The sequence below is a fragment of the Lissotriton vulgaris genome, chromosome 1_1, assembly GCF_964263255.1.
Source record: "Lissotriton vulgaris chromosome 1_1, aLisVul1.2, whole genome shotgun sequence".
NCBI lineage: Eukaryota > Metazoa > Chordata > Amphibia > Caudata > Salamandridae > Lissotriton > Lissotriton vulgaris.
This window is the reverse complement of record NC_141685.1, coordinates 1,656,409,369-1,656,436,241: the sequence shown is the minus strand read 5'-3', so window position 1 is coordinate 1,656,436,241 and position 26,873 is coordinate 1,656,409,369. Positions and strand designations below refer to the sequence as shown.

General features: G+C 44.0%; 1 protein-coding gene across 9 annotated transcripts in view; it reads right to left on the bottom strand.

Moving 5' to 3' along the window:
- Positions 1-26,873, bottom strand: part of IMPDH1 (inosine monophosphate dehydrogenase 1) — a 526,992-nt gene that overhangs the window by 315,822 nt on the left and 184,297 nt on the right. For 4 of the 9 annotated variants that reach the window (XM_086918881.1, XM_086918878.1, XM_086918879.1 and 1 more), the window contains exon 2: positions 12,708-12,806. In XM_086918881.1, coding sequence (XP_086775007.1) covers positions 12,708-12,806 — 99 coding nt within the window. Of the gene's footprint in view, positions 1-11,247; positions 11,376-12,707; positions 12,807-14,187; positions 14,395-26,873 lie in introns of those variants that run through there. The other 5 variants (XM_086918882.1, XM_086918883.1, XM_086918885.1 and 2 more) reach the window with 3 other exon arrangements.

Here is a 26,873-nt window from a genome sequence, read left to right as displayed (position 1 = left end):
AGATGAGACAGGGTTTCGCCACTGTTGTCAAGAAGGTGGATGGTGTCACAGCACGGCTGGATGCTCTGGTACACAAGGTCGACCGACATGAGGAGCGAATCACGACCGCGGAGCAACGAATATCCGATAACTCCGATGTCACCTCGACCCATACGGCGCAACTGGCTAGGATGGATAATTTACTCCGGATCATAGCGGCAAAGAACGAGGACTTGGAAGCACGCAGCCGCCGGAACAACATACGCATCACCAATGTGCCGGAATCCACAGATAAGGGTAGGATGGAATTGTACGTTGAGAAACTGCTTAAAGGCTCGATCGGGGAGGATGCTTTTTCGCCTCAATTTATTGTGGAGAGGGCCCACCGCTCCCTGGCGCCTGTGCCTAAGCCTGGCCTTCCACCAAGGCCCATCATTGCTCGGCTCTTGAACTACCGCGATCGTGACACTGCCCTCAGAGCGGCCCGAACTCAGAGATCGCTGCAGTATAACTGGGTCACCTTCTCTGTCTACCCAGACTTCACGCCGATGGTTCAGGAGGAACGGCGCAAGTTTCTGCCGGTGAAGAAAAAGTTACGGGAGGCCCAGATAGACTATGCTCTTTTGTACCCTGCGAAGCTTCGAGTTACCCATCAGGGTAAGCAAAGATTTTTCACTAACCCGCAAAAAGTAGAGGACTTCCTGAAATCGATACGAAGGGCACGCAGAGAAGACCGTGCTGCTGCAGATGAGCAGGAGGATGCCGACCTATCACCAGCGTCACACGACGACTAGCTGTCCATATGAACTACAAGTCGTGTCTTCTCTACGCCGGCTGGCACTCACCCTACGGATCGGACTGCAGACGTTGGGGTGATTCATGAACGATGAACCTGCATGGACTCTGCACCCCTGTGGTAATGTACACCAAGGACCACTCTCTCGGCCCTAGTCTCCACCGAGGGCGGTACAGTTCTGGAGCTAAGGACCGGGAAGTGGCTGTGCGCCACTCTATGTTTTACCCCTACTGGGTGATCCCCATGGTCATGTTACTGTTTTTGTTGATCGTGCTACTACAGTTGGGGGGGGGGGGGGGGGGGGGGGGGGGGGGGGGGGGGGGGACTGTTGGGGGGGGGACTGTGCGGCCACTGGCATGATTGGGATGCTGGGGTGGGTGGGGGGAGGGTGGGCTTTGAGAGGCTTTCATTGACTAGACTATGTATGTGTACAATAACCTGGTGTATGCTCTGGCACTGGCAGGGCGGAGGTGGACACACTATGCGGCCCTCTCGGGCACCGCCATATTCATTGTTGCTCTATTCATGGCTGCTTTGAATACGACTGCGCAACTGACATGCTTATCTTGGAATGTCCGGGGATTGAATAATGCTAAGAAATGTCGAAATGTTATTGCCTACCTCGATAGACATCATATACAGGTTGCCATGTTGCAGGAGACACATCTGCCCGCACAGAGTAGTGCCACTTTTGCGAGCAGGTGGGCCGGAAACCGTACTTTCTCCTCGTACTCGACTTATGCTAGAGGTGTTGTAATTCTCATCGCCCGAAATGTGCCTTTCCAAAGATTTGGGAAAGTGGTTGACAGAGGGCCGTTATGCTCTGTTGTGGGGCAGAATAGGCCGCGACCTATACCTGTTTGTGTCCATATATGCACCTAATGTCGATACACCTGCCTTTTTTACCACTCTATGGGGAAAGATTGTGGCTGTTGGGGCACGGCATGTAGTTTGGGGTGGGGATTTCAACCTGGCGCTGATGCCCTCATTAGACAGAGCGGATGGTGTTAGCTCCTATAAGCCTAGGGCCAGAGAGGCATTGGAGGGAGTTGAGGAGGAGGGTGGTCTTTTAGATGCCTGGAGACACTTGCATCCTCATGGAAGGGAGGGTACACACTTCACCTCACACCGGGACATGGGCACGCTTGGACTACTTTTTGATCACCAGGGGTATTGCTACAGAGCTGGTAGGGGTGGATCATCTACCAAGAACCTATTCTGATCACAGCCCTGTGTTTTTGCGGTTCCGTACTCCTGGGTGGGACACTCCGCGACCGCAGTGGAGACTACGCCCTGACGTCCTTCTTGACAACCTGTTTCGCACTGAGCTGGGGGAGGAGATAGCGGATTTCTTTCCTAGAAATAAGGGGTCGGTTGAGTCAGTCGAATACATATGGGAGGCGTTCAAGGTCACTATCAGGGGGTACTGCATTTAAGAGCCACGGGGTACTACGTGATATTTTACATTCGATTAGCACACTGGAAAAGGAACTGCGGGCTCTGGATCTCCGCATGATATCTGAAACTGACCCTGAACTGCATGCTACCTTTAGGAAGACACTGTCATGGTATGAGGAGGAGACTGCCAGGGAGGCGAAATACCGGGGTAAACATTGGACAGCCCGTAAATACTGTGAAGGCGATAGGCCCCGGAGGGTGCTTGCTACACTCACGCAACCTTCACGAGTGCATAATACCGTACTAGAACTCACTGATGCCTCCGGCTCCACTGTCAGAGACTCGGATGCGATACTGCACACATTCACAGCACACTACTCCTCACTTTACATCTCCACAGCGGAGACAGACGCGCCATATGCTGCATACGTCAACGATGTGGCATTATGCTGGCTCAGCGATGGGGACAGGGAATTTCTTGCGGCGCCTTTTGAGCTAGATGAGGTTCGCGAGGCCATCATGTCCCTTAAGAATGGCCAGGCTCCGGGACTCGATGGCATACCTGCCGAGTTTTAGTAGTGATCACCTCCCTCTTAAAACCAGATAAAGATCCCACATCATGCGACTCTTACCGTCCACTCTCCCTCTTAAACTGCGATGTTAAAATACTTGCTAAGGTACTGGCCACCCGGCTATCGCTATTAATGGCCAGACTTGTATTGCCTGACCAGTCTGGCTTTGTAGCAGGCAGATCTACTTCCCATAACCTTCGCACCCTCTTCTCCTTGCTCCGCACGGTTCACCCTGACACTCCTGTGGCAGCTGTATTCCTCGATGCCACCAAGGCATTCGACTCGATCGAGTGGCCTTACCTCTTTTCGGTTCTTGCCAGCATAAGGTTCCCTAAATTGTTTCTATCTTGGGTCCGCCTCCTCTATACGGATCCCACGGCAAGGGTGCTAATTAACGGACGCCTGTCACAACCTATCGCACTCACAAGAGGCACCCGTCAGGGATGCCCGCTCTCTCCCCTGTTATTTGCCATTGCGGTTGAGCCTCTCGCCTGTCGCTTACGTCAGTTGCATCGAACTGGGGCAGTGCAGTGCCTGCAGCGACAAATTGACGTATCCCTTTATGCGGATGACATCACACTGTACGTTAAGTATCCTGAGACGCATCTCAATCCCCTACTTCGAGAATTTATTATGTTTGGCGGGGTGTCAGGAGTCCACATCAACTGGACCAAGTCACAATTTTTCCCCTTAACAGATGCGGTACATGACTTCCCTCTCGATTACCCATTGGAGTGGTGTCGTACGGATCTTCGCTATTTGGGAATACGCATCTCTCGTGATAAGGACGAGACACTGCGATCCAATTATGGAGTGGCCATAACCAAATTGACAGCCTCCGTAGACAGATGGATCACGCTGCCACTTTCCATGGCCGGAAGAGCCTCGCTCATAAAAATGGTGGTATTACCCCGCTTTCTATATCTTTTCCTCAATATTCCTTATTTCCCTGGCGCCTTCTTTTTCAAGACGCTACGGAAGGAGTTGCGCAGGCTTTTCTGGGGAGCAGGAGCCCCCGGCTTAAGTGGTCGACGTTGACCCTTCCCTATGACAGGGGGGGATTCGATGTCCCTGATTTTGAGGCATACTACCAGTGTGCACAGGCGCATTTTGCCTACCACTGGATGGCTCCTACCCCCTTCATGCCGCACATAGCGGTAGAGGACTGGATAGTACACCCACTCCCGCTCAACGGGCTGATGCACTGTCCTGAGTCGTCCATAACCACGCCGAATACCTCAGTTTCCTGCACCTTGGATGCGTGGCGCCGCATAACTAAAAGCTTGTCGTGCCCCCTACTCTACTCACCCAGGTTCCCGCTTGCCTATCACCCAAAACTTACCCTCTTGTCGGAACCAGGTTTCCGACACCTCTGTGATAAACTCCATGTCACTTGCTGGGGTGATTTGTTCCTTGATGGTCACTTCAAATCGGCAGACCTGTTCTTCAAAACGCATGAGCGTACTCCCCTCGAGCTCTTTTATTACATACGTTTGCGTGCGGGGATGAGGGACATCATACCCGAGTACCCCGAGGTCCTGCCTCCACTACACTTCCTATTGGGCTCGCAGGACGGGACACACTTGGTCTCTGGACTCTACCGTCAGCTTCGCGGTGCTGCTCCAGAGCCGGAATCCAATGCTCGACTGCGCTGGTCTGCTGAGCTTGCCACTGAGGTATCAGACGAACAATGGCACCATTGCTGTGCACTCACTTCCCGCATCCCTGCCAGTAGCAGATTAAAAATGATCCACTATAAATTCCTTCAGCGGGTGTACTACACGCCGGTGCGGAAACGTAGATTCGGGCTGACCGATGACGCCCGATGTGAGCGCTGTCGTGCCGACCATGCCGATTTTCTTCATCTGACGTGGGAATGTCCCCAGGTGGCTCACTACTGGCGGCAAGTGACGGAGGCTCTTGCGGAGATGGTGGGGGAGGCGGTCCCTGCGGACCCTTTGATGGCCCTCCTTGGGTATACGATGCAGATGCCTTGAGATTGCAGGAAATTCATTGACACTGCCCTACTCTTGGCCAAGCGGCGAGTCGCGTGCCGATGGGGCAGAGGAAGGGCGCCCAAATTCAAGGACTGGCTTACAGATTTGATATACTGCCAAGATCAGCATACTACTTTTGCTGAACTACTGCCTCCCTCGTGTCGTCCCAGCGACATCTGGGATCCGCTGGTGCGCTATCTGCTCACACGCCCGGACAACAGCGCTCAGTCGGAAAGTCAACTTGTCATAACTTAGGGCCCCGTGTTCTGTTCTAGACCTAACCTAAAGTCACTGCTTAGATACAAGGGCTCCTTCGTCCACACCCCCCTGTGCCCCCACACGGTAATTGACATTTAAGACTGTCCCGCCTTGGCTGGCCTATCGCTCCCCCTTATCTGTACATGTATACCCTGTGCCATACCCACTGCACGCTCTTACATCTCCTGCGGGTGACACTCCAGGGCATTATACACCTTCCTACAACCAGCCCTTGCTGGTTTATTTTGTGTTAGGGCAGATGTCCTGGAAACGAGATATCATACACACCTCTGCTTGCCTAGGTTGCCACGCCGGAACACTATCACCTATCCTACTACACAGTCGTGAAATGCCTCTTAGTTGCTGCCTAGTTGGGGTGTTTTGTTTACTGTTCTGACCTTCAACAAAAAGAAGAGAATCTTCTCTCAAAAAAACTTTGTTCAACTGCTGCTCATCCTTGCCTGTCCTACAACACCAGCTGCGGAACTAGTTTTACCTGTATGTATGCCGTGCCGCCGGGCCCCCGGGATGCCGGCTACATGGCTGTGTACTGACCATACTACTCTGCTGCCGGCCTCCGGGTTGTGGGCAAAACAAGCTGTGTATTGCAATTCATCTTATACAATAAAGCAGATTTGAACCCCAAAAAAAATAAAAAAAATTAAAAAAAAAAAAAGGTTCTGGGCATAGACTCAGGGATCCCCCAGGGTCAGGTACGTATAGTTGGTACACCCTCAGCGGCACAGGGGCAGCCGGGTGCAGAGGTAGTTAGGCCCAATGTTATCCAATGCGAGGCAGGGGGCCTTCGGTTGGTGGCTCCTGGCTAGCAGGCCACACGGCTGTGGGCGCTGGGCTCCTGGTCACTTGCTCAGGGCAAATGAGGAAGTAGATAAGGACAAAGGTTGGACTGCCAGGGGCACTCGGGCGACTGGGTGCAGGGTGCTTTTGAGTCGTCAGGCGATCAATGTTTTTCAATGGAGATCTTGAAAAGGGAACAAAGGCTGCAGGCTCGGGACGGAGGATCTTCTGGAGCGACCAACCCTTAGAAGGGTAAGCTGGGATCTTGGAGGATAGGTAGGCACCCAGGAGTTGGGCACAGGGGGCCGTGGGGCGCTGGGGTGTCTTTTGAGGTCGCGAAATTTTACCCCCTGCTGGTTGCGGTTGGAGGGGTCCCTTGTCGTCTGGGTCGTCGAGGAGGGTCCTTGGGCACTGGATTCCAGGTCTGAATCGCTGGGGGGACGTCCTCAGGGTCTTGATTCACTCCAGCACAGGCCAGGCAGGTGCAGAGTGTGCAGGGTTCGCGATTCCGGGCTGATGCCAGGGCTTGTTACTTGCTTTGAGCAGTACCACTGCTCGAGGGAGACCCAGGTAGTCAGAGTCACAAGGCAGTCAGGTCCTCCGAGGTTTTTGAGGTTGCTGACCACTGGAGACGCCAGGGTTTAGCAGGAGCAGGTTCAAGGGTCGACAGGCCGGTAGCGCTGGGGCCAAATCAGTTGGTGTCTTCCTCTTTTTAGCAGCTGCACGGCAGGTCTTCTTGTTCCTTGTTCTTCTTTCTTGTTTCATAACCTGGATCTGAGGAAAAAGGTTCAGGGTGCCCCTAAATACTAAATTTAGGGGCGTTACAGGTAGGGCAAGGGCAGGGACCAATCGGTCCCTGTCCTGAGGTGGGTACAACCCTAGCCTGCTTCTCTCCTGTGGGAGGGGGGCAGGAGCCTAGCTGTGATTGGGCAAGGCTCCCCATCTTCAAGATGGCTAGAGCCCGGGGTCATGCATCACCTCTCCTCTCTCCCACCTGAGGGGTGGACTTGGCACAGGCTGGCACACCCCTTTCTGACGTAGGGTTTCCCGCCAGCCTTCCAGCCAGAATGGGGGTCAGAACTGGAGGGACCAGTTGCTGAGTACAGCAAGTGGTCTGGAGAAGCTCACAAAGGCGGAATGGCTTTGAAACTTCCCCTGCCCATTCTGGGGGAGGAGGCTTGGCACCTCATCCCCAGATGTGCATTGTTGCAGGCCCAGGAGAGCGGGGGCTCTCCACCTAGGGGTCCAACAACATGTCTGCTGTGTGGCGGCCTAGGCAGCCTCTCAGACAAGACGTGGATTGTAGTTTAGGTTTCAGGGGGCATCTCTACGATGCCCTCTTTAGTGCATTTTACATTAAATCCAACACTGGCATCAGTGTGGGTTTAATGTTCTGAGAAGTTTGATATCAAACGTGTCAGCCTTTAGTGTTGCCATTATGGTGTTATGGAGTTCTTAATGACAACCTCCCAGCACCATATTCTCTTAATGGCATCACTGCACGTACAGTGCCATGGGATGGCCCTGGCTACTGTAGGGGCACAGGGCTCAGGCACCTGTGCCCACACAACTGGCATAGGGCACCCAAAGAGAAGGGTGGCTGATGTATGCCAGGGCAGTGGGTTTGTGGGCATGGCACACAGGGATGTGTGTCATGTCGACTCTTTGTTTAGTTCTGAAACCAGGACACTCAGCCTGCAAAAAAAAAAAAAGGGGGGGGGGGTGTGTGTGTGTGTGTGTGTGTGTGTGTGTGTGTGTGTGTGGGTGTGTGTGTGTGTGTGTGTGTGTGTGTGTGTATGTATGTGTGTATGTGTGTGTATGTATGTGTGTATGTATGTGTGTATGTGTGTGTGTATGTGTGTGTGTGTGTGTATGTGTGTGTGTGTGTATGTGTGTGTGTGTATGTGTATACAGGGCACCTAAGGGTGGCACAATAAGAGCTGCAGCCCTTAGGGGTCTTCTCTGGTCACAATGCACTGGGTACCTAGGGTACCATTTACTAGAGGCTAACATGTTGCCAGAGATGCCAATTGGGTTTAGGCTTTAGTACAGTTTTTAGGGAAGGAACACAGGCCCTGGGTACCTGATTGGCAGGGACCCAGGGCACACCAAGGAAAAGTGCATCAGGTAACAGGCAAAAAGTGGGGGGTACTGCAACAGAAACTCACTTTCTCACACATGGACATTAAGCTACTGTGTCCATTGAGATCCAATATCTTGCTCCCCCCATACAGTACCTCCCTGAGAGCCCTGTGAATGCTCACCCTCGCTACACTGACAGTAACGTTTGGAAAAGACTGCACTTGCCCACTATGTAAAGCAACAGTAGAACGGCCCTACCGGAAACCAGTGGCAAATACCCTCAATCCCCATGGTTATTGCTATTAGTAAAGCACAGCCTGTCAAAAAGGAACCACAATTACAACACGTCCATGGAATTAATAAATTACTAACGGAGGCTGAACTATATTAATAGGTTTTATTTTATTTTTTACGTCTAGATAATTACGATTTTATCTGCCAGGATCAAAGGTTTCCGGTATTTAATCAGTGGTAATTAGCTATGGCTATATATAAAAATGTAAAATAGAGAATAGTTTCTGAAACTAAGTTACATAACTTATCAATGCAGCCTGAGGCGTTCTGATAGCAAATGAATTTTTCTGTGCAGGATTATACAGAAGCCAAAAGCAAACAAATAATACAGATATTAACGCAGGTATTCAAGTATATCTGAAGAGAGAATGAACTAAAATATTCAAAATATGTATTTTCACCGGTTTAAGGAACCAACAAAACTAGCATAACTTACATAATATAATTTGTTCTTCAAACCAATGTTGATGCTTCGGTAGAAGTAATGTCACATCCTAACATTGCTTTATCATTAAAGTTTCGTAGAGCGCAGGGCTACCCTGAATAGGGTTTCACAGCACTAAGTAGTATTCTAAATGCTTACAGTTCCTTTTATTTCTGCTCAGGGCATTATTAAACCAAGGAGCTGGAGGAAGAGATCTACGATGGATAATATGTTTGATAGGTAGTAGAGAGTCAAGTGAGAGAGTCAAGTGAGAATCCAAATCAGTTATCAAGTCAAGAAGAATCGGCCTTCACGGAGTAGGTCAAAGCCAGAGAATGTGTCTTTATTGTAGAGTACAGAGTAGAGGTATTAAGCTTCGATCAGTTCTTATAGAGGGAGACTGGCCTGTGCATCGGAGCTCAAGGCATACTGGGGGTTGACATAGTGAATGGAATGGCTAGATGATCTGACCAAACTAAAGGAATTGGGCATTGTCTGGAAATCATTCAGATTGGAGAATAGTGGGCCAAGAAAGTGTCCTGTGACAAGCATAGGGAGACTATTTATAAGATTAATGTCTATGGCCCTAAAATGCTCCATAGGGGAGGAGGCTATTTTAGTAGGTGCATTGCTGAAATTAATGTTAAAATCACGTAACACAATAAAATTAGCATACTTCAACGTAAAAGAAGAGAACTTTTAGGATACGGGATCAACCGTTACCTGCCGGCCCAGGAGGGCGATATATCCATGCAACAGACAATGAAGTTGTTTGTTAGCTTTAGCATTTGAATATGAGTAACATGCTTTGAAGAGCTCGCTCAATATTGTTTAACAGTATGATTTTTTACACTGATAGGCAAGCCAACGTAAGTAAAATGCTGAGCCCTGAGAGCAGAGGCAGAACAACTGCCAATGAATGAGCCTGCAGGTGTGTGAAGTGATGCAGATACAAAATCATACAACACCAAATGCATTGTTTGACGATCCGCTGGTGTTTTTTTAAAGTTTATCCTTGAAAGCATCAGGTTTACAAGAAAACCAGATAAAAAGCTACGGTTGTCAATGCACTTGCTGGTAAAAAATGTTTAACAAGCATGTCACCGTTTAAATCCAGGCATCAAATGGATTGATAATCAAGCGATGTAATAAAGTTTCACTTTTATACGGTTTAGTACCCAGATGATATGTAGCTTGACACAAACTCATTATTACAGCCCATGCCTGAACTAGTTATCTACTCTTTCTGAATTGAACTGTCTAGGCCTGGAGGGTTCTGTCTAAAATAATCAGTAAATTGACAACAACCGTAGATAAAAGGACAGGCAAAAGTGAAGCCTCACCCACCATGCCTCATGAAAGGACAAAAGCTCCCAAATGCAGGTTCTTTTCACTGTGTATTGTAATTGCAATTAAGTGTGTTGAACAGCTTTCCAGGTTAAAATAGCAGCACATAACTGCAGACAATGCCAGGGTAACTGGGTCGCCATTTCAAATGAAATGGGGTGGAAATAAATAATCAATAAGCTGTACTGAGAGTGAACAGCTCACATGCCACATATTAACTTAGTGTTCTGGCATACAATGAAAGAGGTAAATGTTTCTATACATTTATCTTCGTAAAGGACTCAACCCAAAACCTTCCAAAAACCAAACAATTACAATTTCAACTCTAAAGGGCACATCAGTGTCTACTGTCTCTTTAGCAGAGGACACAGGATTTCCTTAGATAGGCAGAGTTCCTTCAGGCATGGTATGTAGTTTTGGAGGGGAACTAAGTTATATAATATTTAATTAAAAATTATTGTCAGTGGAACAGACATAATGTATGAAAGGATTGTGGAACCTAGGAACAGCACAAACTGCATAACAAACAACTCAATAATATCTAGACAGGCTTACTACGCCCATAGAGATCTCCTACAAATTGCTGGTCAATGGAGAACTCCAACAGAATCCACCATGTAAGGTCCAAACTGGTCCCAGTCCGAGCACAGCATCCTAGAAAGACTATAGGGAGGACGACAATGCAGTGCACCGTGAAAAACGTCATAATTTTATGTCTCATAATTGCTAACATTAAAGAAAGACTGTAACACGCTATGCGGGCAGATAGATCTCTTATTCCCTTTCTTGAGCTACATTTGTAAACCGCACAACTCCTAATCGATAAGATCAAATAATAGACAACCTCCTGCCACAGCCAGCAAAAGAAATCCGATTTAAAACAAAAAAGAAAAAAACTGACAATAAAGGGACCTCAAGAGCTAATCGGAGCAGTGCAAATAAAACAAAATTAGAGAAAAAAGAAAAACATATCCTCATACATCACACTAATAAGCAATGCTTCCCAAACAAGTGTAACTGCACCCAAGTGGTCATCATGCACAACATGTAAACACTTCACAGAGGCTAAAAGCAAATACAACATTCTTCCAACCGCACACTCAGAAGGTGTAGTGCACTACCCATGTGTTTAAGACTTCAACACCGTAGTACGTGCTATACAAATCTTCAATACAAAAAAAGGACTGCCAGGTAACCTTAAAGCCTCAAATCACAGGTCAGGTACACTTTCTGAATGTGTTAAGAAAAATACGTACTTTACATTCGAAATTACATTAAAGGAAAAGAAACAGATGCACTTGCCAGTCTTGATTTCCCCAAATTCCTGCTTCAATTGGAGGCCAAACACAAGGATCGAGTTCGCCCTCCATTGCATCCAACTAAATAAAGCTTTGCAGCCAGTGGACTAGAACGGGAAATCAAGATCACACTGGGAAGAAGGTGGAGCCTTGCTGTTTAAAGCATGCGGTTAAAGTAAGACAGTTCTAGTTCTCAGCTGGCCCACAAATCTGCAGGCCCTTCAGCCACAAATAAGCTCCAGATATGTTATGCTTGCATAAAACGCCTACATGAAAGATAAAACAGAATGGCGAAACCTGTGATTAATACATTGGCTACCTTTAGATCTTTTGAGAAGACAAACAATAACCGTATTTATAATATTAATTATCAAACAATCTCTAGACTAATTATCATATGTTATGATTGGAAACTGAATGCAAAGCGAGTCGGGCACAAATCATCAAAGCCAACTTTTCTGCCCTAATTTCAAAGATACACAAATGAACTGCTGCTCTGCCATGGAAACGTATAGAACCCAGAAATAGCTCATGCACTGCATATCCAGCATTCATTAGAGAAAAACAGCTTTACCTAAACCATTCTTAAGTCACTTCGTTATACTGGTCATATTAAGCACCATTCTAACAAACCACATTATTGTTTTTTTCTGTTAAGTTTTACAACTGCAAAGTTATACACAGTTTTCAGAGCCCTACAGAACTCTGACGAAAGGGAGTTTCAGCAGAGCACATTATCAGAATAACTTCCATAACAGACGAAGCGTGACCTTAGTTTCCACTCATCCTTGCACTTTCGAGGGAATTAATGACATCTTAAGTTAGAATAGGGTCTAGTGTCCATTTGTTTATAGTCCCTTGAACCAGAAACACTATCTACAAGGGGAAAGAAGACTGGAGAGTCCGAGGGAAAGCAAAATTGTATTTTTACAAAGTGCTATCTGACACACTGACAAGAGACCTCTAACATGTGTTACTGATAGCCAGCTCATCAACCACAACTGCATAAGCTAACCTATTCTCATGTACGAGGCTAAACAGTGTATACCTTAAATAACACGCTGCTGCTGCGTTTTACAAACTGATAGGCGTGCATGAACTCTCCCCATTCAACACTAGCCCCCAAACCAATATTCAGAAGAGAGATCAACGACAGTTTTGAATAAGTTTGGAGAGGTATATAAATAAAGCCACTGTCAGTGAAAGGTCCAGAAACAGCTCACTTATGACCACATGAGGTTTAAAACACTAACAAAATAAGACTGTTACTCATAAGGAAGTAAAGGCTTGAAATAACCTGTCGAACGGTTGGAAGGTAATGCACCCTCACAATTCTTTACAAGTTAAACATCAACATAGAAGCAAGTGGCCACACAATGACAGGACAGTTCTGTGGGTGAAGCTCACTGTGGATTAAAATCAACTGAGAAATATAATACAGGGAATAAAAAGCATGCTTCTTACTTGTAAGTGAGGCCGTCTGCGATGGCAAATAGCTGTTGGGCAGTAAGACCATCCTCAGGGACGTAGCCCGTTCCGCCGCTGATGAGATAGTCTGCCATACTGCAGAAAAAGGACAAGAGAATTGGATTAGTGAATAAATAAGAAGCTGCTGGAATAGGAGTCAAGGGCTGTTGGATGGCATTTACGTGCAGCGTGCTGTATTTATTAGGTCATTTTCAACAAAATTCTTGTCTGTACCTTTCAGCTGGAGACTGAAAACTTTTGACATGGTATGCAAAGGAAAATTTGGACTGGCCTTGAGGAAGAAAGTCAAAATTTAAAAAGATAACTGCAGTACTTACACACTCTCTTGCATTGGGAATTAAGTAATATCATGATCGCTTTTAAGACCCCAGAGGCTCATTAAATGTGACCATCACAAGAAACGATCCACAGACCTAGATATCTCAAGTGACATTTCAAAGGCATATAGTCCCTAGGTTAGAGGAGCAGTGCTAAAGGGGAAGCATATACATTGGTACCAACAACTAACTCGCAGAAGGTTAACAATAAGCAAAACGGGCTGTCCAAATACTTTCTTTAGAATTACCAAGAGGAGCATGACTAAGAGACCTTCCCCCCTCTACCATTACCCTACGGCGTACGAAAATGTAGCTGAAATATTTTAACCCATCGAAGGCCACATTCCATTAACAGTACATTCGTTCTTAAAGCAGAGTATCGTACCTTCAGCCCATACTATTCCAGGAGGGTCTGTGCATGAAAACAGCCTCACCAACATTCCCAGGTGCATGGGTCATCGAGCTTAACAGGGCGGGCTACAATACAGTATCCCCAAAAAGAAAAGGGGAGCCAAATCACAAACGACGCCAGACTTGTCGGAGGCTGCAGGAGCCATCTGGGTGAATCAACTAAGTAATCACTGCGCTCCAACTCCGACGTTGAAAAGTAAGGCTTTTACTACTCGAGTAACGACAACTTTAAATAATATGTGACAGGCAGTAGGTCCAAAGCTCTAGTAGTGTCACCCACGTTGTTTTAATGATCTCATCAAGTGGCTGTTACAATGGCCGATGCTGGGCCACTGACACCTCTGCACCCGCACACAGATGGTGTATTAATTTTGAGTAGTGTGGAGCGGTGCTAAAGCAGGGTAAAAACGTATTCCGCACTTCTGAAGAGCCTAGAACCCACCTGCTTAAACCACCCACCCTATGCAACCTCCCCAGTGGTGTCCTACTGCTGAACCAGTTCCCCAGGATTCTACACGTGATGCTATGTGATTTACGCCTTCACTTTCGCATCCCTTCGGCCTCGGGTGCCCTGGATCCGCCGTGATCTCAGCCTAGTCTCACTCACGAGGTCTTCACTTCCGTGGGTCCCGAGGTGCCAGGTGACATCCTCAGACCAATGCTGCGAGTTCAACATAAACAGGCTATACCACCACCCCACCGTTCACTACCGAGGTTCGGCCCCTTACCTCGCTGCTGGTGCTACGGAACTACTGCCGGCGGCGATCACAAGGAGCACAATTTATGCGGCGAAGGAAGGCTCCACGAGACCCCAAGTCAGGCGAGAAACGATTGAACGCGCGCCGGCACGCAAAGTGCGACAGGAGGCGGCACAATGGGCTAGCTCACGCACACTGCACATGCGCACTGGGGAACTGAGCAACGTGTGCCTCAACAACAGGCTTGCGCAAGGAACAGACGTGCCTCGAGGATAGCGCATGCGCGCCTGGTGGACGCACAGTCTCAAGCTGTCTCAGAAGCGATAAGGAAAGAAGCAGTGGCAGACCCAGACTGTGGTTGACTCCACCCCACGCAGCGTCTGGGAGAAGCAGCCACTATCCACACTGAGTGGCGGAGCTAGGTGCCAACAGCATTCGGTAACTTCAGACCACGGAGGCAGGGGCGGAACTTTTTGCCTTTCGAAAATACCCTGCCCTTAAATAAAACATTGCGCGCTAGCATTTCCCTTCTTCACGAGGCACGTGTTCTGGACAGCCTCATGCTAAACGTTGACAGTTGGATGCAATGTGTGCTGAGTGACTTTAAAATGAATCGCTGCTTTGGGCAGACCTGGAACGGGGGCAGGTTTTAAAATGTAGTAGGTTTTTAAAAACTTGAATAGTGTGACGTCACTACCAGATTTGGCAATAGTATATTTTCGGAACTCGTGCAGACTGTTCTATTTATATAGACACGTTTTTGTTTCCATTTGTAGCAGAAAAAATATTTTAAAAAGTGTATACTGTCTTTATATATGCACAACATACATGCGTATGTCTGAACGTGTAACTAATATTGGAAGCATGTATATATGCGTTGGATGCAGATTGTATGGGTTTATTCCTTGTAGATAAATCTTAAAAATTATAATGCTTTTATGCGGTTTTGTTATATATTACTATTTACAGTTAGATTTAAATACGTGGGTAAGTCTGTATACATTTATTTTTTCTTATAGCAACAAGGACAAAATAATTCTTTGTAAACATAAATGTATGTGTTTTGCATTACATATATATGTACATAATAAATACATCTTACTTACATAACATATAAGTGGAAGAGTGTGTGTATGTTTTATGCCTCTTTTATGAAATCACATATGACACCGTATGTAAATCTAATTATAAGAAAGTATTAAATATATGTACATATACAAAAATTCTACATTCTCTCTCTCTCTCTCTATATATATATATATATATATATATATATATATATATATATATATATATATAAATATTGACGTGTATAAGAAAACTTAAACTTATGAAATATTTTCAACTTAAGAAATCAACATCTATTGTGAGTGACCAATCTGGGAATCCAGGCACTAATCTGCAAGAGTCTGATTCTGAAATGTTAAAAACCTTACATGGTTTGGCTACCAACACAGAGGCAGAGGTACATTCAACTCAGGAAATCCTAAAAGACACTGGGGTTCCATCGGTAAGCCCTGACAGAAGCCCATTTGGCCCTTCATCAACATTTTTGCCAATTACGCCAAAAGATGCCACTGCCCTTTTTCAGTGATATGGTGACAGAAGACTTGAAAAAACTTCACAAGTCTATCGGAAACAAAAACTACAAGATGAAACATACAGAGCTGCAATACTACAATCTAATGCAAAAACTGAAAAAGGATAAAGATCTGATCATAAATAAGGCAGACAAAGGTGGTAACATTGTCATCTGGGCACATGAGTAATATATGACTGAGGCAATGGTCCACCTGAATGACTCTGTATGCTATAAGGAGGCTTCATTTACAGATCTGAATAAAATCAAAGATATGGTGCTCAAGGAACTGTTTCAATGGAAAAGACAAGGCCTTATAAGTAAAAATGAGTTTTTGTATTTGAAAAAAGATCACCCCATCACACCAACCTTGTATTTGATTCCCAAGGTCCACAAACAAATTGTTCTTATTCCGGGTAGACCAATAATTTCTGCCCAAAATAGCCTGTTGGAATCCATATCTAAATTTGTTGATTACTTTTTACAGGAACACATGAGCAATCTACCATCATTCTTAAAAGATACTGGGGACTTTCTCAAAAAAGATACTGGGGACTTTCTCAAAAAATTGAAAACTGTTGAATGGAATAGTGACTACCTGCTTGTAGTTATAAACATTACGTCCTTGTACACTAGCATAAATCATGACGATAGAATGAACACTGTTGCATACTATTTGGGCGAACGTGGCATTGGACAAATAGAACATAACAAAATGTTGTTAGCCATGATCAAGATTTGCCTCACCAATAACTATTTTTTATCTAACAACAAAGTGTATTAGCAGCTTCGGGGTGTGGCCATGGGGGCGTGCTTTTTCCTCAGCTATGCATGTTTACATGTAGGCTGGTGGGAGAAGCACGTCCGCACTGAGACATCTACTGAAGTCAGTAATTCAGCTAACACACAAACACAATCTGTAAGGCTTGTTACAACCTATTCTAAACAACATAAACAGATAAGACAAATAATGCAGAAAAATTGGCCCATTATAAAGACGGACTTAACACTTTCGCAGTTATTACCTAGTGCACCTGTACTAACTTTTAGAAAGTCTAGGGCCATGCGAGACGATTTGGTAAGAACTAGTCCAGAAGTTAAGATTTTAAGTTCTTGGCTGACACACAAAAATGGGTTTGTGAAATGCAATTCCTGCAGGGCTAGCAAATTCGGAACTAGTACTACTGAATATTGGACTCCCTTTTGAGGCAATTTAATATATGTTGGCAGCACTAAATTGCAAGCCTACAACCGCATACTCCAACATTTGAGGGCAGTAGTCAACTCGGAACCAAGTTATCCTGTAGCCAGGCATCTTAATTTAGCCCATATTAACAATTTAAAAGATCTGGACTATTTTGTGATAGGGGCGGGTCCTAAAAACATTAGAGGAGGAAACCGTGAGCGCCAGCTCAGACAAATAGAGAGTAGATTCATCCTAGAGCTCGATACAAAAATGCCAAACAGGCTCAACATGGGGGAGGATCTACATAACTTTTTTTATAAAATCAGTCCTTTGTCTTCCCTTTACCACCTTGTTACATGAATATATCTCTCTGCATTCACATAACATATATGATTTTACATGCTGACTCCATTTGTTTTTTTACATAGCTTTTTTGAATTTGATGTTACTTTTAGGGTTTAGCCATTTTCTTCAGAGAGTTCCTTAATGTGGTGATGATTTCAGTTTTTGGGCACTGGTCCAACATCGTTTAATCTTATTTAAATTCATTTTTTATCAATTTTGTCATTATGGTTTTCTCTATTTATCATTGGGTAGCTGCTGCTATGACATATCATTTTTTTTTATCTTTAGGCTGGATTCCCGGGGCTCCGGGAACCATTTGTTACTGCTGCTAATCCCTATATTTTTTCTGTGTATAAACAGATGTTTGTATTTGCACATTTTGCACTTTATTATTAGATAGCACTTTTGCACTTTTTTTGGGCAATATTTGCACATGCGTTTGATCTATTTTTGGATCTTTGAAGATACGTCTTTGCACATGTGACATATGTTTACAGATATTTTGCTTCATTTGCACATATTTAAACATGAGGATTTATCAAGTGCTATTTACACCATAGTGGAAATGGTTATTTTTCTTCACGATTTATTATGATGTCCTTTCATGTTTTTATATTATATGTGTGAGTTATTATTTATTGTTTTTATCTACAATATTTATTTACGTATTTATGTATTTAAATTTCAAAACTCGAATTGTGTGAAGCATATCTGCATAATATCAATGTACATACATGAATAGTATCTTTTTAGTGTCTATGACCATGTGATAGTAAGATTGAGGAGTTGCCTCATGTGCATTGTATTTGCCCGTAACATCTATAGTTGCACTATTTAAGTATCACAAGACTTGTGTCATGTGATCAAGACAGACTGGGTCTGTCGAAACGCGTCATGCTGGGGCACTGGCCAGGAGTGACTGGATGCCATCAATAAAAACACTGAGAACATTTATTTGAGTCCCTCGAGTGGTCCGTACCTGTTATTCATCGCGCTGTTGGCCTATTGCAGGTTTTATATATATATATATATATATATATATATATATATATATATATATATATATATATAGAGCCAGTGAATGTATACTTAGACATGACAATCTATGCGTCTCAGGGTATGGATATGAGGTTGTTGTTATACATGTGTTATTGTATATTGAACTATGCTTTTTGTTATAGGAAAGATACTTTAGTACAAGAAAAAAATGTATATTATACCACAAGATACATGTGTATATCAGACCATGTAACTTTTTCTGCCTCTATAAAACTTAGTCCGAGGTCAGCAGAAAATTTGTATTTCAGTATTATTAAATCTGTCAAGATTAATATTTAGTTATTTCCATATACAGAAACAGTGGTTAACTCAAGTGTTCAGTTCTTCAATTTTAAGAGAACAACAGAAGACGAAATCCTTTTTGATTCAAATATCTCAGTTTTATTTTTAAGCTTCAATAGAAAAGGGGCCAGCACATGTTTCACAACATTTACCTCACTTCATCAGGACCAATACATTATTCTAATTACCATTAGCGTCCCAATTTTTTTTAACCAAAAAGGTTTTTTACTCTCCTTATACAAATTCATACCAATGCAGAAATCATCATTATAAAGGCAGTAGCCTACCCCATTGGATTTGTTAAGCGTTTAAGCTGATTGCAACAGCTTGCCTATGTGACCACTTGTGCAAGAGAAAGATGGTTATTATGCCGTTGTGGATTTAAAAATGGAGATTTATTCAAATGAACACACATTTGCCTTTGAACACTTTGCAATTCTAGTGGGATGGGGTAATGCCCTTATACTGATGAATACTGCGTTGGTATCATTTCTATATGAAGAGTAAAAAAATTATCCAATTAGGTCCCACAGTTTTGTACAACTGATGCCCACCTCCATGGGCTGGTTGGTTACAGCTGACACATACAGAAATATACAAACTGGAGAGGCAGTATAGTAACAGTATGTTCTCCCTCGCCTTTAGATTATAGTTTGTCAACTGTACGTAGCATAATTGTAAATATTTTCTTCCCATTTTCGATTCATGATTATTCAACTGCTCAGAAAAAGAATAGTCTTTAAGCTTGTGTCCATAAAAGTTAATTCTTTATATCAGAGGACCTTTTTAAATGTGCTGAATCGACAGCCAATTTGTTTCCCTCTTGAGATAAAAACGCTTTTTCAGAGCTATTGTGATTGCTGCTCTTAGTCCTTTGAGTACGTAATTGGAGTGCACCCTATTCTTTATGAATAAATTCGGGTGTTGGTACAATCAAGTCGCATCAGAGAGGCTCCCAAAATTCAACTCCCAGTTCCAATGGCGAGTCACTGATATCGTCTGTGTTCACTATGTGTGAACTTATTAAATAAATGGGAGGGGCCGGTACCTGTAAATGTGAACACAGCAGAATCCTCAACTCCTTTGTTCTATCAATGTATAGACGCCGAACTTCCCTCTGACCTCTGGAAGGGATTGGTAAAAACACTAGAGCCACTCCAACAGACATTTTCTCTGTCCCCGGGTAGAACCACTTTAGTGGAACATGCCATAAAAACCCCTCCCGGGAGACGAGTGCGCCTTAGACCATACGGCATACCAGAAGCCCGGCGTCAAACCATTAAAGAGGAGATACAAAAGATGCTACAAATGGACATTATTGAGCCCTCTGTAAGTGAGTGGAACTCACCCATTGTCCTGGTGCTGAAGCCGGATGGCTCGGTCCGTTTTTGTATAGACTTTAGAGAGGTCAACAAAATTTCTGAGTTCAACACGTATCCCCTTCCCAGGGTGGACGAAATGGTCGAAAGAATAGGAAAGGCTAAATACATTAGTACATTAGACTTATGTAAAGGCTACTGGCAGATACCCCTACGGAAGTAAGATAGGGAAAAAACAGCTTTTTCTACTCCTGATGGACTGTACCAATTTAAAGTATTACCCTTTGGGTTACATGGTGCTCCAGCTACATTTCAGAGGGCCATGAATGTGATTTTACAACCACATGAGAGATATGCAGGAGCATATATTGATGACATAATAATCTATAGTGACTCATGGGAACAACACCTATTACATCTGTTTCAGGTTATAACATCCCTAGGACAATACAGTTTGAAAATTAACCCTGCAAAGAGTCATCTCGCAGCTCAAACGTTACGGTATCCTGGATATCTATTAGGTGAAGGGGTAATAAGACCACAAACATCTAAATTGAGCGCCATCTCAGCCATACCTTTACCACAAACAAAAAAAGACCTCCGGGCCTTCCTGGGTTACTTGGATATTATCGGAGAGTTATTCCGAGGTTTTCCCAGATCGCAGCTCCTTTGACCAACTTACTCCAAAAGTCTGTTAAAACAAAAGAAAAACTGAGGTGCCCTGCGGCTGATATAATACAAGCCTTCACAACCTTGAAAGCCTCCCTCACGGCAGACACTGTTCTTATAAGCCCATATTACTCTCTGCCCTTTGTCCTCCAGACGGACGCCTCAGACCAGGGGATAGGAGCAGTTCTATCGCAAGAAACACCACTGGGAGAGAAACCTATTCTATACATAAGCCGTAAACTCTTCCCCAGAGAAAAGAATTATGCCACCATAGAGAAAGAGGCATTGGCCATTAAGTGGGCCATAGACACGTTAAGATATTATCTTGAAGGGCGGGAGTTTACGCTTTATACAGATCATGCTCCTTTAGAGTGGTTAGCACGAAACAAAGGAAGTAATGAGAGGGTATTAAGGTGGGTTTTGTCCCTACAACTCTATAGGTTTCAAACCAGACATAGGAAAGGTAGCGAACAAGGGAATGTGGATTACCTCTCCAGATTTCCCCATAGCCAGACCCCTAGTAGAAAGACAGCAAGGGAAAGGGGATGTGAGGGAGAGGACGCTACTCATACCTTTAAATCGGATTGGTGTCGTTACAACGCAGGCTATTACAACGCCTGCTGTTACAACGCGGTTTTTACATCGCATACCACTACAACGCATAGTGCTTTTAAGTGCTGGATAGTGATTTATTTAATTTACCATTCCAATTCCAGTCCCCGTGGATAGTAGGGAAGGTGTTGGATAGTAAATTAAATATATTCCCTATCCTAGAGCGCCCCCCAGCGCAATGCGTTGTAATGGTTTGCGTTGTAATGGTTGCGTTGTAATGGTAGTGCGTTGTAATAAATGCGTTGTAAGTGATGTTTCCCCTTTAAATCATCTTGTGATGAACTTTCCATGGACCAACAAAGGCCCGATGCAACCTGGGACTTGGAGGAAGGACGTTCATTCTCCCCGTATGATGTTTCCCCACAGCGCGAACCAGTCAACACCCCGGAAGTGGGCAGGGTTAACATAGGAAGTGGAAGCGCCAGTCCAATGAAATGAGGAGACCCCAGGAAGCACTTGTATTTGACCAGCGAAGCGGACGAAGGAGTGCAGAGAAGAGACGCCGAAGACCGAAGGAAACCGGAGGAGGACAACGCGGGACTCCAGGAGTGCACAGGACCTGAAGTCAGTCAAGAAGCAGACGAGGATACTGAGGAGCAGTGGACGGAGGATTGGTGGTGTCCGCCGGAGGAGGCTGGAGAGCGGCCTCAACTCAGGAGAGTTGCGGCGGAGCCGGTGAGTGGGTACGCCACCGGGAATTCGGGAGAGGGTAGCGGGAGGCGGGTGGAGTGTTGAGAAGAGGATAGGTGGGTTAATACATGGTCGCTTGTGCATATTGAGGGCCTTACCTTGCAGTCACATACATATTGTGAATGCTTCACTTTGCCGCATGTGAAATACAATACTGCCTAGCATAAATTCACAGAGCACCAATGTTTTCAGTTTCCTTTCCCTTCTTGGTTTCCCCACCTCACTTCCAGCCCCAATTGCGACACGTACCATCGCCGCATTATTACTAGATAGGGGTTATTTTCTTTATCTTTTTCCCCGTGGTTTATTCTGTTGGACTATTCTTTACTGGGCACTTTTTCCCCGACCGTCCTTTCCCTCACTTCCAGGTGTGGTGACTGGTAGAGAGTTAAACACTTTAAAGCAGAGTGTCTGACGGCTCTGTTTTATCTCTCCTTCCATGAGCCTCCGGGGTGACCCAGCCAAGAGCAAAGAGTAGCCCGAAACATCGTCAACAACAAATCCCTTCGGCTCACAAATCGGTGCTTCTGGAGACGACCAGGAAGAGAGACACTCTGTATCAGAGGATTACTTGTGTACTGCTAATAAACCAAGCCCTTTTGGAAAATATATACAGCCTCCTCGCCTGTTTATCGAGCCCGCCCTCCCACCAGACTTGAGAAGGACCACAACGCTATTAGTGCTTTTCTGGTGAGATCAGTTAGTTCACAGCGCAAGGCATTCAGTATCAAGTCTGATCATCTTAATTTTCTGTGTAAAGTGTTAGGCTAGGTCATTGAAGTTAGGAACCTTAGGTGGAGGAGTCATGTCTTCAGGTGTCTGTTCATGTATGATTTTGAAATCCTCTATAATCCTTCTGCAATTTGAGGCAAAAAATTATGACTTCGACTGCTTAAGGGGGTTTATGTAAGTTTTTCTTTCCTTACTTAGGGATGCGAGTTTGGAGGTAGAAGAGAATTTTTCTATCTACTTACATGGGCAAATAATATCGTTCTCTTAGTGGTCATCTCTTTATTGAACAGCTGAGACTACTTTCTTGGGATATTTAAACGTCACCATCACTGCGCTGTTAACTTGGAGCACCTATGTGTCATTTGTACAGATGGATTCATTTCAACGGAGACATTGTCAATGTAGATATATGCTTATTACTTGCATGTATATATTTGTATATGTTCAACAATTTAATAGTGGGTCCAGCTCGTTAGATATGCAAGCCATCCCCACTGCAATAGAGAAGGAGCTACGTCCTTACTCAGTGACACGTATTCAGGCTCCTGGACTGCAGAGTGCTGAGAAGTGAAAGATGTAGAGGGAGGGGAAATCAGGGTTAAAGTACTACTGTAGCGATCAGATGGGAAAGAAAAACAGATCTTGTTTTTGGCCACGGAGTACACATTTTATGTGAATGAGAGAAGATAATATTGCTCTTCAACTGCTACCTATCTATGCCTTACTGAAATGCGAGAATGCTGTCTTAAAAAACTGTCGCCTTAGCAATGCTTGTATAAGTTCACCTGTGTGGACACTCCTAAAACAAAAGCTTGTTTTGAAAATACGATTTCAGGTGTAACTTTTTAGAACCTTGGTGGGAGCACATTTGTACAAAGTGGTCTCAACAGCCTAAATAAGATGTAAAGGTAGACAAATGGGATTCCAGTTTCCAACTGGTAGTCATCATAAAACTACAAGATCGACTGCAGTAAAAAACATTGCATATGCCCCATTTATATTTAATGTTAGTGCTCATGACCCTTACAATTGCACATTTTAGCTGCACTCTGCAATTATGTCTGTTTATACTTTACATTTCCTGTGATGGCCCCAAAAGTTTCAAGTTCAAAACTTTGGGACACCAGGACAAACTGTGTTTTTGGCAAATTAAACACATCTTTTACATCTCTGAATGTTGTTAGTACCTTCTCATTCTCGACTTGGCAGAGAACAGCTAAATCAAAAATGTTGAAAAGGATGAGAGAGTGGTCTGACCAGCCAATGTGTATGACACTATCACTGATGTAGCCTGTTAAGAAATCATTAGGTCGAGAATAGTAACTTTGTTGTGCTTGAGAAAGTTGCAGTATTGTGTTGGTCATCATTCACGTAAAGGAAATAAGTAAATTGATGTGAGTGCCAGTTTGTCCCAAGGGAGGTTGAAATCTCTATTTAAAAAAATTGCTTTCAGGTTAACAGTAGTTGAGTTGTCATGAAGTCTATAAATTCTGGAAATGTTTTATTCCTCCAGGAGTGTGATAAACTGTGTATTTTAGCTTTATAGGATGTTGCAGTACAAAAGTAAACAGTAAAAGATTGGTAGTTCATAACTGAGAGGGTATTTATCAGTGTGCAGGATAATGATTCTTTACAAATAATGCACACCCTACCACCTGTTTTAACAGTTCTGTATAGGTGGATTATCTTGTAGCTGCGTAGAAGAGCAGAACCCAACACACTGAACCACATGCTATGGAATGAGCTACAGGAGCATGACTCGTCACCGGCAAGGGCCTACCTTCAAGAATCACTTGAATTCTCAGGTCTCACACAACCATGGTATACTCCCACGAGCCACCATGTATTGAAGCGGATGGCCTGGAAGGCCCTAAAAATCTGCTATGTTATAGATGATAAGGCCTTGTTATCAAACGGAACGCACAGTTAGATAATGTTAAACAACTACAAAAACCTTGCCTCCTCCCCCTCAAATATTTTGACACTTGATACTGCAGTTTTTAAGAATACTGGCTGTGCTGACTACCTACAAGAGATCACCTTCCTCCTGGCAACGAGATAATCTCCCCGACACCTGTCATCTATGCTGAGTTGGGAAGGAAGATCTCCTCCACCTAGTCGGCACTTGCAAAACAGGATAGGGTGAAAGGAGTCAGCTACTGAAAAGAGCCTTCAACCAAAGGGTAAAAATCACAAGAAGGCATGCAGTTCTGGCTTGTTTTATCCCAGGGGATACCCAGCTGAATTGCTGATTGTCAAATTTTTGTTGAAGGCGGAAGAAAGGCTGCATTGTAACACGTCAGGCTTGCTGAGACAAACACAATTGAAGGATTAAAACTGAGCTACCCTTTTTAAAGCCCGAAACTAATGTAACTTAATATAATACTGATGTGCCTCTTGCACTTTACCTCACTGTACTATTTAGGAAATACTGACCTTCACGTGGGACCAATGAGACTGATGTGAACCATGGAATTTCATATCAGTTTTAATATTACTTATTAATGTCAATTTAAAATCTGTTTTGCACACAGGTTTTTATTTTGGTTCTTACTATTGATTTGACTAAAGTTTTAAAGTTGTCACTTAGCAATTTCAAACAAGATTTAGAACCTAACCTAAGTCTATTTTAACGCAACAAAATTGTAATATGTGTTTTAATATTATAATTTATCGCAATGGTTTTAAATAACCCATCAACCCCTTAAAGAATGAATCAGAAATGATCTGAAGAGTTACAAAGTATCATTGCAAACTCGTTCACAGACAAGCAAGCCGAAGCCAGAGAGGCAAAGTCCATCAAGGACAGCTCTGATTCCAAACTACTGTGGCAATATCTTTGACGAAATCAATGCCGGGGCTCTTCGGTGCAACAATGTATCAGTCAATTTAAGCAGCGGGATCGCCTGCGAACAAGTTTGCCATAATACTTTACAACTGTGCAGATCATTTTTGATTCATTCATTTCAGGGCTCTCCACCCTTTGATTCACTAATCTGTACAGATTAATTCTGTGCTTGTGAGTGGACCCAGTCCTTCGATTCTGGCCCATTTTTCTTGTATAGTCTATCTTCTTTGAATCAAAGAATGAGGTTTCTTTAGTGAGAAGATACCATTTGGACCTTCCCCTATATAAGTATGAATCATTGTGTTCATCAGCTGTTTGATATTGGCCCTTAGGTTGCTCCTGTCTTATTTGTTTACCCTATCCTGAAGAAGACCCGCTATTGAGGCTTAGACTAGCTCCTTCCCTCCCACTTCAGTTCGAAACTTTGACATGTTCTTAACTGCCTGGATTGTTTAATTTTGCGACAGAGAAGGAATGATGATTGAACACAATGACCTCCTTTGAGTGGATATATATTTTGAGTGTATGAAATATTTACGAACAGGTACTGTTGAAATACATTTGTAAATGTTATGGGTCTTTCCCTTTCTATTCTTTTCTATTTTTGATGCACAAGCACTTCCTCCTGAGCACATTTTTATGGTTCCAGGAACAATCGTTGTGTGTAAATAGTAGATGTTTAGCATCAATATAAACTGAATTTTATGTTTTGGAATAATACTGCGTCTGTTGTGATGATTTTTTTAAAACTTATATGCTCGCTCCCTGTTATTGTGTATTCACTCAATAATTGATTCAGGATAGTCCAATTGAATTGTTCTATCCTTGCTGTCCGTTAGGACCATTGTTTTTTTGTATCGCATTGTACCCAGGTCCTTCAGATTTTTGTGGGTTACCCTAGTATTTTGTAATAGTTAATATAAACAAAGGCGTACTGCAGAGAAGTAGTTTCTACAAGCAAGAGCATCTACTTTATAAGCCCCTGTTAAAGGGTTTTAAGACATGAGTGGATTTCCCCAGAGCCTCAATTCTTTCCCCAGCTATGTGAGACCGCAAAAGTATTACCGCCAAACTGCGCAACTCAATTCTTTTATGGGTGAGATTCTTTGAGGGATTCTTCATGTGCCATTACACAGATGACAGCCACACTAAAAATACTAATACAGTAGGTAATCTGGGACACAGAGGAATATGTTGCATGGATATCTGCTTAATCAGGGCATAAAACTGCAGAGGTGCACGTCTGAACTGCGGTGTCTCAACATAAACATGAAGGTATGACAAAAGAGTAGAAGGATGGTTGTGAAATATATTAGGAGAATAGAATTTTGAGGGTTTCTGCGAAGCTCCATGTAATCGTTAAAAAAGAAACAAAAGTAACATTTTCTCAATGTA